Source organism: Ovis canadensis, chromosome 12 (assembly GCF_042477335.2).
Source record: "Ovis canadensis isolate MfBH-ARS-UI-01 breed Bighorn chromosome 12, ARS-UI_OviCan_v2, whole genome shotgun sequence".
Taxonomy (NCBI): domain Eukaryota; kingdom Metazoa; phylum Chordata; class Mammalia; order Artiodactyla; family Bovidae; genus Ovis; species Ovis canadensis.
Window position 1 is genome coordinate 44,335,737 of NC_091256.1, and position 12,933 is coordinate 44,348,669.

A 12,933-nucleotide genomic window follows, 5' to 3' on the forward strand; every position below is an offset into this window, starting at 1 on the left:
CAGGACAGGGGTGACCACTCTCACCACTACTAGTCAACATAATTTTGGAAGTTTTAGCCACAGCAATCAGAGAAGAAAAAGAAATAAAAGGAATCCAGATTGGAAAAGAAGTAAAACTCTCACTGTTTGCAGCTAACATGATCCTCTACATAGAAAACCCTATAGACTCCACCAGAAAATTACTAGAGCTAATCAGTGAATATAGTAAAGTTGCAGGATATAAAATTAACACATAGAAATCCCTTGCATTCCTACACACTAACAATGAGAAAACAGAAAGAGAAATTAAGGAAACAATTCCATTCATCATTGCAATGAAAAGAATAAAATACTTAGGAATAAATCTACCTAAAGAAACAAAAGACCTATATATAGAAAACTATAAAACACTGATAAAAGAAATCAAAGATGACACAGATAGATGGAGAAATATACTATGTTCATGGAATGGAAGAATCAATATAGTGAAAATAAGTATACTACCCAAAGCAATAAATAAATAATTTCACAATTTGTATGGAAATATAAAAAAACCTTGAACAGCCAACCCAATCTCGAGAAAGAAGAATGGAACTGGAGGAATCAACCCACTGACTTCAGGCTATTCTACAAAGCTACAGTCATCAAGGCAGGATGGTACTGGCACAAAGACAGAAATATAGATCAATGGAACAAACTAGAAAGCCCAGAGATAAATCCACACACCTACTGACATCTTATCTTTGACAAAGGAGGCAAGAATACACAATGGAAAAAAGACAATCTCTTTAACAAGTGGTGCTGGGAAAACTGGTCAATCACCTGTAAAGAATGAAACTAGAATACTTTTTAACACCATACATAAAAATAAACTCAAAATGGATTAAAGATCTAAACATAAGACCAGAAACTATAAAACTCCTAGAGGAAAACATAGGCAAAACACTCTGACATAAATCACAGCAGGATCCTCTATGACCCACCTCCCAGAGTAGTGGAAATAAAAGCAAAAATAAACAAATGGAACCTAATTACACTTAAAAGCTTTTGCACAATGAAGGAAACTATAAGCAAGATGAAAAGACAGCCTTCAGAATGGGAGAAAATAATAGCAAATGAAGCAACTGACAAACAACTAATCTCAAAAATATATAAGCAGCTCTTGCAGCTCAATTTCAGAAAAATAAATGACCCAATCAAAATATGGGCCAAAGAACTAAACAGACATTTCTCCAAAGAAGACACACACATGGCTAACAAACACATTAAAAGATGCTCAACATCACTCATTATCAGAGAAATGCAAATCAAAACCACAATGAGGTACCATCTCACGCTGGTCAGAATGGCTGCTATCAAAAAGTCTACAAACAATAAATACTGGAGAGGGTGGGGAGAAAGGGGAGTCCTGTTACACTGTTGGTGGGAATGCAAACTAGTACAGCCACTATGGAGAACAGTGTGGAAATTCCTTTAAAAAATGTAAATAGAACTGCCTTATGACCCAGCAATCCCACTGCTAGGCATACACACCAAGGAAACCAGAACTGAAAGAGACACATGTACCCCAATGTTCATTGTAGCACTGTTTACAATAGCCAGGACAAGGAAGCAATCTAGATGTCCATCGGCAGATGAATAGATAAGAAAGCTGTGGTACATATACACAATGGAATATTACTCAGCCATTAAATAGAATGTATTTGAATCAGTTCTAATGAGGTGGATGAAACTAGAGCCTATTATACAGAGTGAAGTAAGTCAGAAAGAAAAACACCAATACAGTATACTAATGCATATATATGGAATTTAGAAAGATGGTAATGATGACCCTATATGCGAGACAGCAAATGCTATTCTGTGAGAGAATAGCATTGAAACATGTACATTATCATATGTAAAACAGATCTCCAGTCCAGGTTCAATGCATGTGACAGCGTGCTCAGGGCTGGTGCACTGGAATGACCCTGAGAGATGGGATGGGGAGGGAAGGGGGAGGGGGGTTCAGGATGGGGAACACATGTACACCCATGGCTGATTCATGTCAGTGTATGGCAAAAACCACTACAATATTGTAAAGTAATTAGCCTCCAATTAAAATACATAAATTAATCTTAAAAAAAGAGAGAGAGCTTAACTTTTATCCATGGGGTTAACGAGAGACATAAAAGGATTTTAAAGAAAGAGACTGATTTATTGATGGATTCATTTTAGAAATAGCATCCTTGGATCTTTGGGTAAGAGAACAAATGAGAAGGAGGTGAGACTGGAAGCAAGGAGACCACGTGGGGCTGTAGGAATCATCCAAGGGTAAGATATGGAGAGCAGTGGGATGGAGAGACAGGGCAACATTGGTAGGGATCTGAATCTCTGGAACTGGGTAACTTAATGATCTACAGGGTGAGGGAGAAGGAGGAGACAAGGATGACAGCAAGATTTCTGAGTTGGGCAGCTGGATGAATGAACAGTAGTTCTACTATGAAAGGGAAGGTAGGAAGTGAAGCTGGTTTGGGAGCTCACTAGAGAGCTAAAGATTTAGGAATCAATACCATATATATGGGGCTTCCCAGGTGGCTCAGTGGTAAAAGAATCCATCTGCCGATACAGGAGAGACAGGTTCAAGCCTCGAGTCAGGAAGATCCCCTGAAGAAGGAAATGGCAGCCCATTCCAGTATTCATGCTTGGAAAATCTTATGGACAGAGGAGCCTGGTGGACTACAGTCCATGGGGTTGCAAAGAGTTGGACATGACTGAGCGTGCACTCATGCACAATGTATATGAAATTAAAGCCACAGTAGTGCTGCTGTTGCTGCTGCTAAGTCGCTTCAGTCGTGTCCGACTCTGTGCGACCCCAGAGACAACAGCCCACCAGTGCTACAGTACAGTAACGAAGATCCAGCACAACCAAAATAATAAGTAGATAAATTTTAAAAAATTTTAAGCCACAGTAGTGCTAGAGACATCTAAGTCTAAACCTCTCTGCTAAACTCTAGAACCTCCTATTAAGGTGCTTTCTGGATGTGTCTCTTTCATTACCTCAAAGGCACCTTAAACTCAGACTAACCTAAAAGGCACACATCATCATTTTACCAAATCAAGAATATTGAGTCAGAGAAATCACAGAAAGAGAAACTTTTAAAGAGAATAAGAATAAAAAAATAATTCATGAAAAATAGCATTAGGAGGTCTCCAGTGAACATAGAAATGGTAATTTCACTGACTATGGGCACAGAAGCTGAAATGCAGTGGACTGATGAGTGGTGAGAAAAAGGCAATGCATGCTTAGTCGTGTCTGACTCTTTGCATCCCCCTGGACTGTAGTCCACCAGGATCCTCTGTCCATGGGATTTTCCAGGCAAGAATACTGGAGTGGGTTGCCATTTCTTACTCCAGGAGATCTTCCTGACCCAGGGATCAAACCTGCATCTCCTGTGTCTCCTGCACTGGCAGGTGGGTTCTTTACCACTAAGCCATAGAGGAAGCCCCCAAAAGACAATATGTATGGACAAATCTTTCAAGAAATTTGACTGTTAAAGGAAAGAGTAAGGAGGGATATGGAATTACTAAGGTGGTTTCCAGCCTTGGCTGCACACTGGAACCACCTGGACAATTTTTTAAAATACCGACACCTGAGAGCACCCTCAACTATTCTCCCATAATTCATCTGAGATTCAGCCTGGGTGAATGAGAGTTTTGGAACTTCTACGTAGCTAAGATTGAGAATGACTGGATTAGAAGAAAGAGACTATTTTCCTGATGATAAGGAAAAGGCTATAGTGAAGTAAAGGCTGAAGATTCAGAAGAGAGTGGGGAACAAATGGAAGTAGGTCCCTGAGGTGGTTGAGGGGCCTGGGATCCAGAGCAAGAGGAAAGGATGAAGTCACTCCCATCTGGCAGGGTTGCAGTGCAGGTGAAATTTTACTTTAGGCTGTAGTGAGGGGAAAAATAAATAAGTTGAAGTGGTTCCCATCTAATGGTGCCAACTTTCTTTGTCAGTTAGGTAAGTAGAGGCTCTCCGCTGAGAATGAGGGGAAGGGTAGTATGGTAGAGAACCTGAGAAGAATTAAAGTGATTTGAAATAGTCCTTGAAAAATGGGTCTTAGATACCATCATTTCACACCTGGACTACTGTAATTAGTTCCCACTTGGTCTAAGAGGTTTATTCTGGTCCCCCTTCAAATCTATGGACAGATGATTTTTCTCAAATATAAATGGCATCATGACCTGCCCAATTTAAAGCCATTCAATGGTTTGTTATTGTTGTTGCTCAGTTGCTAAGTTATGTCGGACATTTTGCGACTCCATGGCTGCAGCATGCCAGGTTTCCTTGTCATTCACTATCTCCCAAAGTTTGCTCAAGCTCATGTCCATTGAGTTGGTGATGCCATCCAGCCATCTCATCCTCTGTCCCCCACTTCTCCCCCTGCCCTCAATCTTTCCCAGCATCGGAGTCTTTTCCAATGAGTCAGCTCTTTGCATCAGGTGGCCAGAGTATTGGAGCTTCAGCTTTAGCATCAGCCCTTCCAATGAATACTCAGGGTTGATTTCCTTTAGGAATGACTGGTATGATCTCCTTTCTGTCCACGGGACTCTCGAGAGTCTTCTTCAGCACCACAATTTGGAAGCACCAATTCTTTAATGGTTTACCATCACTTTTTGGATAACATTTAAAATCTTTCACATGGATTTTAAGACCATTCATGATTTGGTCCCTGCATATTTCTTCAAACTCATCTTCCATTACTCTGTCTCTTACTGCCTATGCTCCAGTCACTTAAACTCTCTCTAAATTCCCAAAAAGGGTTATGCTTTGTAGCTTCCGAGCCTTGGGAGTATTGTTTTTCTGGGTCTGAAACTTCCCCTCAACTCTTCCCCTGACCACTTCCTACTCAACTGCTTTGAGTCTCACTTGTAAAATCTCATGCTTAGGAAAATCTTTCATGACTGTGTAGACTAAGTCATACTTGCCTGTTATGCATTTTCATGGTAGCTCTATACTGTACCTTCATGCTTTTATCGCAGTGGTAAAAACTCATTTGTGGAAGTATGTGCTTAATGTCTACCTCTCCCACTAGCCTATAAACTCCATGGGGGGAGTGCACTGGTCCTGTGATGATGACATTCCCAGGGCCTCCAGTTAGTACCTGCTGAATCCCTGAATGAACAGGAGAGAGAGGAATGTATAGGAGGACTGCTAGAAAGCACCGAAAGAACCATGGACACCAAAGACCATAAGGGTATGGTGGTGTCATCTGCAAGATTGTAGCATTTTTCTTCACCAGCTGAGATCATCAATCCAAGTCATAGAACGGAGACAGTTAGACTGACCTTTAAGTTAAGTTTTGACAGGTACAATTCTTTTAAAAACAGGTAAGAAAACAAGGGAGTTTACATTGCCTCACATACCTGTATGACTTAAAACTCACTGGGCAGAATTTGTGATTTTTCTCTTTATATAGCCTCAGGCTTACATGTTGCCGTGCACACAGCAGATAATCAGTAGATATTTGCTGAATGAGTTAATTTTCAAATCTTGGAATATTATAAGACAGAACTTACAGTATAAGCTGTGAGGTTGCTTTGAACAAACAGAACATGTAACCACTGTTTGGGTTACTTCAAGGGCCACATCTTGTTCAGTTTTGCTCTACTATAGCAATTTTAAAACTAGATTCCACTAAACTCTATATTCCAGTTTGTTACTGTTTTTCAAACACTGCCCATCTCATATTATCTGTTCCTTTTGCCTCTAATTTCCCTCTTCCACTTATTCATCATGTAATTTGTTCAGTTCAGTTCAGTTCAGTTCAGTCACTCAATCATGTCTGACTCTTTGCGACCCCGTGGACTGCAGCACGCCAGACTTCCCTGTCCATTGCAAACTCCTGGAGCTTGCTCAAATTCATGTCCATCGAGTTGGTGATGATATCCAACCATCTCATTTTTTTGTAATTTGTTAGAACCTATTTTATACAAAGCATATCATCACTTTTTTGGCTACTTGATTTCTTACAAGCAGTTTATCTTCTCAATGTCTAATTTGGGAGTGGGGGGATGAAATGAAAGGGTAATCTCTCCTTAATTTAACCAAGGTTGAACTAAAATATGGATATCTGCAGGGCACCTGCTCTCCTCTGACAAACAGAGAGGGACTCAAACAGAATGACAGCATTAGAGTATATTTCACAATTTCCTATCATGACATCTAATTATTTTCTTTGGAAAGGTCAGAGAATACAACTTTTATTTAGAAATACATTGAGAATAGATAAATTTTATGAACTCGAATTAATAAGCAACTTGAATACTTAAAAGATTTAAATATTTAAAGATCATTCAAGAATTGCAGACTGCAGACTCATCACTTACATCACAAAAACATTTCCTCTGCAATGTGGATAACAAATTGAACTCTTAAGTACCTTTGAGCCCATCTCTTCTCTTTCTTTTGTTATTTCTTTTTTCAGCATCTCTTTCTCAAAGGCTCTTTTTTCTTGCTGAGATGCAAGTTCTTTCTCAAGTCGGTCTGTCTGCCTCTCCAGCTCATTCTTCAACTGTTTGCATTGGATCAAAGCCTGCCAGAATAAGACAGTGAAATGGAACCATCGAATTTAGAAGAAATATGGGGGAAATGAGACAATTAAGCTTTAATAATACTTAAAATAGTTACAACTTAATGCAAAGTCAGAGAAAAGAATATTTTTATATTTGTTTGTCAATACCACTTGGTGATGCAAATATTACATATATTCAAAAGTTACGGTTATTCACATATTTGTTTTCACAATTAAGGCTATATTAACTAATCAACTAAGAAAATCCAAGCAACAAACCATGATAAAGGCCACAGAGGAGTTTGAATTTTATAAAAGGGGATCAGAAAATGTTCTAGTATTTTCAATTATATATCATGTTTATACTCTAAAAATATATAAGTATCTAATTTAACTGATTTTTCATTTGGACATGGTTAAAAATTATTTGTACTTTAAATGATAACATCAAAATTTTAAGATGAGATGTGTTTGTCATTACATAAAGGCATCTATTATTTAATATATAGTATTCAAGTTTCCTTAAATATACGTAAGATAAGATTTGGTTCACTCTCCTTACACAAATAGCTAAAGTAAAAATTAGGTAATAATCAAATTTCGGTAAGGAAAGACTCAAAACAGCAGTTACTACCTAGTTTTACAAAATGAGAAGTCTCATATTTCATTTTGCCAATTTAAAAGTTGGTAATTGTCCTTTAGACTAAATTTCCAGAATTTATACTAAATTCTGTGTTTACAGAAATAAAAACTCTCTAATTTCCTTTTGGCTATATTCAGAATATGTTTATGTATAACACTCAATAATAAATTGAGTTCAAACTCTCAATTAAAAAAAAATACAATTACGGTGCTTGACTTATTAAGAGAAAAACCTAAGTCATACTATGGTTTCTTAGTCTTACCTCATGTCTCCTCACACTATCCTCCTCTCTCAACCTCTATGTTGTCCCTTGAATTGAGAGAAAGAAACTGAAGCCTTATATGACTTATATACTGTATGCTTATAATTTGATAGTTACAGTTATTAATGGAGATGGAAGTAGTCTCAGTAAGCACTGCAGTTTTATGCATTGTTATGCTTCCCTCTGGTGAAAGCTATAGTAAATACAGACAATAAATACCTAGGATATGTGAATTTTCTTCCTTGTATCATGAACTCATTAAACTCTAACTTCTTTCAAACTCTTCTGGAAATGTTCAATACTCCTAGGCATAAAATATGAGGATAAAATGCAATTGTCTCAGATTAATTGATAAGCAAATACAATGCCTAAAAAAAGATTCTCCTAGGGCATTAGTCCCAAATCCAATTCTAGCTGAAAATGTTTGGAAGATGAAATTTTACATTAGATTTTCAAGGAAATGGAAAAGCATATTTTTTCTATAATTTAAACCATTGGAGCTTGAAATATTACTAATTAGAGATTTGTGTGCTTTGGAACACAATTGCTCTGGTGTAAAGTATTTTTTAAGAACCTAATCAAAACATTCATAATGTTCACTGGCACATGACTATCATGAAAGAATAAAATGATTATGGAATATAAACTAGTGTATCTAATTAGAAGGTTTTTCATTGAATAAGAACTCAGGAATCAATCTTAGTAGGTACAGGAACAGTGGAAGGAACTGCTGAAGATTAGGCTAACATGAAGAACAAAGAAAGAGTCAATTCAGAGAATTTAATCAGTTCAGCAACAAGGAACAGTAAATGATCCTGACAGGTAAAAGGCCTAGAGCCAGAATGATATAAACACAAGTGGGAAGCTGTAAATCACATAAACAAAATATGTTGCTGGAGACTTGGTTTTGTGGATAGCCTTCTATGAGAAGTAGCTACCACTGAAAGGTGATGATGAGTATGAAAGCAGTAATGAAATAAAAATAGTAGGTTAAAAACTGGCTATTGATCACTCTTGGTTTGTAACCAGTGATCCCATATAAAAATAGCTTTTAGTTTTATTGTTTTCATTTTAATATATATTCCTGGTCACAGTGAAGGATATATTAACTAACACTTGGAACTAGAAAAGTCATTTAATCCTGCAACAGACCTCATATACAAGATTTGGTTCTACTAAATAAATGTATACATTCTTTCCATTAGGGCTTCCCTCATAGCTCAGTTGGTTAAGAATCTGCCTGCAATGCAGGAGACCCTGGATTGATTCCTGGGTCGGGAAGATCCCTTGGAGAAGGGATAGGCTACCCACTCCAGTATTCTTGGGCTTCCCTTGTGGCTCAGCTGGTAAAGAATCTGCCTGCAATGAGGGAGACCTGGGTACGATCTCTGGGTTGGGAAGATCCCCTGGAGAAGGGAAAGGCTACCCACTCCAGTATTCTGGCCTGAAGAATTCCATGGACTGTATGGTTCACGGGGTTGCAAAGAGTAAAGCTTTGTCTTTAAATTCTAAGACTCCTGTGCTAGTTTTCAGAATCCTAGATGATTCAGTACTCCTTGATTATACTTTATATAACCATTTAGTAAAGGCATATAACTGAATCCTCAATGACTAGGTCAAGGAATGGCCAGCTACAATTAACTGATAGATCTTCACAGGTGACCATGTTAATTTAGGATCTGCAGCTGCCATTTCTCTTAGTAGTTCCCAAGGTCATGGCTCCTTCTTTCCCCTGAGCACAACCCCTTTCTTGGTGGAAATGGCTGTAGGTCTTGGGGAGCTGGGGACTTTAGACAACCCTCTTCCTTTTGCACCCTTGGTTTGAGGTATTCAAAATTCAAATAAAGGCTAATGCATCTTATTTCAGTTTTTGTTAAAAATGACCTAAAATGCAGTGACCTAGATGGGAAACCTGTGTGCATGCTAAGTCACTTCAGTCGTGTCTGACTCTGCAACCCCATAGACTGTAGCCTGCCAGGCTCCTCTGTCAATGGGGAGTCTCCAGGCAAGAATACTGGAGTGGGTGCCATGCCCTCCTCCAGAGGATCTTCTGACTCAGGGATCAAACCTCCATCTCCTGAGGCTCCTGCATTGCAGGTGGATTCTTTACAACTGAGTCACTTCCTACTGGGGGAAACCCTTTATATACATATATATATACACACAGAAACTCTGGGAGATAGTGAAGGACAAGGAAGTCTGGTGTGCTGCAGTCCATGGGGTTGAAAAGAGTCTGACACAACTTAGTGACTGAACAACAACAACAACAACAACAACTATATAGATACACATACATCCTTTATTCACATTCTTTTCGGGCAATCACAAAGTCTGTTCTCTATGTCTGCGAGTCTATTTCTGTTTCGTAGATAAGTTCATTTGTGTCATTTTAGATTCCACATACAAGTGATATCATATGGTATTTGCCTTTTTTCTTAAAACTTATTATTTTGTATTGAGGTATAGCCGATTAACAATGCTGTAATAGTTTCAGGTGAACAGTGAAGGGACTCAGCCATATATATACACATACCCATTCTCCCTCCAACTCCCTTCCCATCTAGGCTACCACATAACACTGAGGAAAGTTCCGTCGAACACTGACATAGTATTTATGAAATGTAATTGCTTCCACTTATTTAGCATGCAATATGCAAAATATAACACTAGATGGCAACAAATGTTAAGAAACTATAAGAACAAAGTAACCATTTCGTAATGCAGTAATAAAGTAGTTGATTTTAAAATTAAAGTATATATGCTGTTTTGATTTTTACTCTCAAAAAGCAAATTTCCTAATATGTTTCACTATATCTTGAAAATAATAACGATTATACTTGCACTGCATTTTGTAAACTGCTTAGAAATCAATCCTGGCATAAATACTAACTCAGTGAAAAATAGATTCACGATACACAATAGCCTTTCCAGTTCTTAACTACTGAAATATTACATCATAAAAATTATTTATAAAAATTCATACTAATATTTAAAGTTAATAGCTAACTTTATTTCAACTCAACAAACATTTATGTACAATTAATATGTAAATAGCCATTGTGAAGAATACAGTGATAGATGTCACAGGCCTGGTTTTTAAGGTCTTTTCATGGAGAGAACTATGTACATATCCACAAAAATTATACACAGCTCATTAGGAATACAGAAAAGGAAGAGATTAATTGAAACAAGAAGGGGTTGGAAAAAACCCTGGGGAAGACTGCCACCTGAGCTGACTCTCATAGATTGAATAGGTATTTCACAGATGAATACAGTGCAGAAAAGTACAACATGAGCAAATTCATGGAAAGAGTTGATATAGGTCACATTACAGAAACAGCACAAGTTATATGAAATGTGTAGTAAAAGATAAGGCTAGAAAAGTTAGAGTGGGACCACATTGTGAAAGATCTGGAAGGTTATGCTAAGGATTTGTCTTTTATTCTACTGCAAGGGGAGAGCTGCCCAAACAGGCAGATTTACAATTTAGGAAGACTTTGGCAGCAAAGTGAAAGATATACTGGGGAATCATGAACTCCTTATTGCCAAATTCAGACTTAAATTGAAGAAAGTAGGGAAAACCACTAGACCATTTAGTTCAGTTCAGTTCAGTTCAGGTCAGTCACTCAGTCGTGTCCGACTCTTTGTGACCCCATGAATCACAGCACACCAGGCCTCCCTGTTTATCACCAACTCCCGGAGTTCACTCAGACTCATGTCCATCGAGTCAGTGATGCCATCCAGCCATCTCATCCTCTGCCGTCCCCTTCTCCTCCTGCCCCCAATCCTTCCCAGCATCAGAGTCTTTTCCAATGAGTCAACTCTTTGCATGAGGTAGCCAAAGTACTGGAGTTTCAGCTTTAGCATCAGTCCTTCCAAAGAAATCCCAAGGCTGATCTCCTTTAGAATGGACTGGTTGGATCTCCTTGCAGTCCAAGGGACTCTCAAGAGTCTTCTCCAACACCACAGTTCAAAAGCATCGATTCTTTGGTGCTCAGCTTTCTTCACAGTCCAACTCTCACATCCATACATGACCACTGGAAAAACCATAGCCTTGACTAGATGGACGTTTGTTGGCAAAGTAATGTCTCTGCTTTTGAATATGCTATCTAGGTTGGTCATAACTTTTCTTCCAAGGAGTAAGCGTCTTTTAATTTCATGGCTGCAGTCACCATCTGCAGTGATTTTGGAGCCCAAAAAAATAAAGTCTGATACTGTTCCCACTGTTTCCCCATCTATTTCCCATGAATTGATGGGACCAGATGCCATGATCTTCATTTTCTGAATGTTGAGCTTTAAGCTAATTTTTTCACTCTCCACTTTCACTTTCATCAAGAGGCTTTTTAGTTCCTCTTCACTTTCTGCCATAAGGGTGATATCATCTGCATATCTATTTCTGCTTTATTGACTATGCCAAAGCCTTTGACTTTGTGGATCATAATCAACTGTGGAAAATTCTGAAAGAGATGGGAATACCAGACCACCTGACCTGCCTCTTGAGAAACTTATATGCAGGTCAGGAAGCAACAGTTAGAACTGGACATGGAACAACAGACTGGTTCCTAATAGAAAAAGGAGTATGTCAAGGCTGTATATTGTCACCCTGCTTATTTAACTTATATGCAGAGTACATCGTGAGAAACGCTGGGCTGGAAGAAACACAAGCTGGAATCAAGATTGCCGGAAGAAATGTCAATAACCTCAGATATGCAGATGATACCACCCTTATGGCAGAAAGTGAAGAGGGAACTTAAAGCCTCTTGATAAAAGTGAAAGAGGAGAGGGAAAAAGTTGGCTTAAAGCTCAACATTCAGAAAATGAAGATCATGGCATCTGGTCCCATCACTTCATGGGAAATACATGGGGAAACAGTGGGAACAGTATCAGACTTTATTTTTTGGGGCTCCAAAATCACTGAAGATGGTGATTGCAGCCATGAAATTAAAAGACGCTTACTCCTTGGAAGGAAAGTTATGACCAACCTAGATAGCATATTCAAAAGTAGAGACATTACTTTGCCAACAAAGGTCTGTCTGATCAAGGCTATGGTTTTCCAGTTGTCATGTATGGATGTGAAAGTTGGACTGTGAAGAAGGCTGAGCACCGAAGAATTGATGCTTTTGAACTGTGGTGTTGGAGAAGACTCTTGAGAGTCCCTTGGACTGCAAGGAGATCCAACCAGTCCATTCTAAAAGAGATCAACCCTGGGATTTCTTTGGAAGGACTGATGCTAAAGCTGAAACCCCAGTACTTTGGCCACCTCATGCAAAGAGTCGATTCATTGGATAAGACTCTGATGCTGGGAGGGATTGGGGGCAGGAGGAGAAGGGGATGACAGAGGATGAGATGGCTGGATGGCATCACCAACTCGATGGACATGAGTTTGGGTGAACTCTGGGAGTTGGTGATGGACAGGGAGGCCTGGTGTGCTGGGATTCATGGGGTCGCAAAGAGTCGGACACGACTGAGAGACTGAACTGAACTGAAAGAGACCT

At 38.7% G+C, this 12,933-nt stretch overlaps 1 protein-coding gene across 8 annotated transcripts in view; it reads right to left on the bottom strand.

Annotated features, from left to right (window-relative positions):
• The window catches only part of SDCCAG8 (SHH signaling and ciliogenesis regulator SDCCAG8), a 243,423-nt gene that overhangs the window by 166,137 nt on the left and 64,353 nt on the right, over positions 1 to 12,933 (bottom strand). For all 8 annotated transcript variants that reach the window (XR_011247670.1, XR_011247669.1, XM_069545550.1 and 5 more), the window contains exon 10: positions 6,402 to 6,554. Coding sequence is in view for 6 of the 8 variants with exons in the window: in XM_069545550.1 (XP_069401651.1) it covers positions 6,402 to 6,554 (153 nt within the window). In the remaining 2 variants the exon portion in view is untranslated. The remainder of the gene's footprint in view (positions 1 to 6,401; positions 6,555 to 12,933) is intronic.